The sequence below is a fragment of the Penaeus monodon genome, chromosome 27 (assembly GCF_015228065.2).
Source record: "Penaeus monodon isolate SGIC_2016 chromosome 27, NSTDA_Pmon_1, whole genome shotgun sequence".
NCBI lineage: Eukaryota > Metazoa > Arthropoda > Malacostraca > Decapoda > Penaeidae > Penaeus > Penaeus monodon.
The window spans coordinates 40,806,386-40,807,856 of NC_051412.1; the positions used below are offsets into that span (position 1 = coordinate 40,806,386).

The 1,471-nt window shown below is 38.3% G+C and overlaps 1 protein-coding gene across 1 annotated transcript in view; it reads left to right on the plus strand.

Moving 5' to 3' along the window:
* LOC119590867 overlaps positions 1–1,359 on the plus strand; it is a gene marked incomplete in the record, with an annotated part of 86,927 nt that extends 85,568 nt beyond the window's left edge. The window contains 1 exon segment of the mRNA XM_037939626.1: positions 58–1,359. Within this exon segment, the coding sequence (XP_037795554.1) occupies positions 58–103 (46 nt within the window).
* Between the last annotated feature and the right edge of the window lie 112 nt (positions 1,360–1,471).

Sequence of the window (1,471 nt, forward strand, 5' to 3'; positions counted from 1 at the left end):
ATAAAATGAATTCATAAAACCTCACTCATACCTTGTTTTTTCCTCTCGCCGTTGCAGATCTTCCAAGTCGAAATCCTGTGACGAACTGGACAAGATGGAGTGAAGGGCGAGAACGCAGGTCCTCCTCCCTCAGCGACGGGCATCGATCGGGCTGGTTCCTGCCCCGGGCGAGTCGGGCGAAGCCGTGAACGGACTCGCCTCCCCCCCAAAAAAAAGGAAATTTGAGGCAGATTTAAGATTTGCTTGATGCTATTTGTGTCGCGAGATGGAAATGAAAATGGCAGGAGAGGAAAAGGAAAAAAAAACTTGTAATAACGTCTCCGTATGATTTTTAAACCCCCTTTTTAGGAGGGAAGTGCTGACCCGAGATAGTCGGGTTCGTTGTGTACGGGTTTGGAGCAACACCCTCGTGAATCGCATTTTAAAAGAAGTTTATTTTTTAGTGGAACCGCCGATGTATAGTATACGCGGTTATATTATGCGATAATTCCCGGAAGGAGCGCGGGAAAAGCCTTTATTTATGCAGTGTACATAATTTTTTTTATAGCTTTAAAGGGAACTTCTCTCTTTTGTTTTAAATGAAAGTTTCGGAGGATTTATAATTTTGTTTTGATTTTTTAAGAATAATAATTCAAGTGAAGAAAAGTAAGTGCAAGGTATAATCTGGAAAAAAACGCATCGCACAAGAAAATAAAGGTCGATTTTGGAAAAAGGAAAACGACCCTGTCTTCAGGCCAGCCGGTCGCCGTCGCCTCGGCGGACGTTGCGGGAAAATCCTCCTACAATGTGGGGGGGAAATAATGCAGTGCAATGCAACTCGACGTTCGGCCTAGCGGAGAAAGTGAAGAAAAAAATATCAGCCCAACATCAGTAGAAAAAAGTGAGATAGAAAAAAAAGTGAGATTAATATAAAAAGGGGCGAAAAACGGGGTAGATTCTGGCTTTAAAACACTTTAACGGCTCCTCATTTCGATGCGAGAGAGCTTTCGAGAATAATAATCTAATAAACGACCTCTGTACAGTTCGATATGATAGAGAAATTTATTGTATTTACAGTCTTACATATTGTATAAACACAACTAGTTTACGAGTTTATGTAAGAGTATTTTTTGCCAGATTTATTACGAGTTTATGTACAGTTTGTTTAATACTCAGCGTGCTCTGAGATCAGTACAATATAGTGCTACTTAATCTTAGATTTCATAGTATCAGAAAATCACTGTACATACATTAGACTGCACAATTTTATAACACTTTCTTCTAGACCTTTTCTCTGTTTTATTTGTTTTTTGTTCTAGTCTTTTATTAATTTTTCTTTCTGTGATTTTTTTTTTGTAAAATAAATATTCCCAGTGAATTTAAGATCGTTTTCTTTAAATCCTTTGGAGTTATTATAGTGATAGCGTGAGTTTGTTTTCCTAATCGATCTCATGCCCATAACATTGGTGTTAAAGGTTATGAAATAATAGGG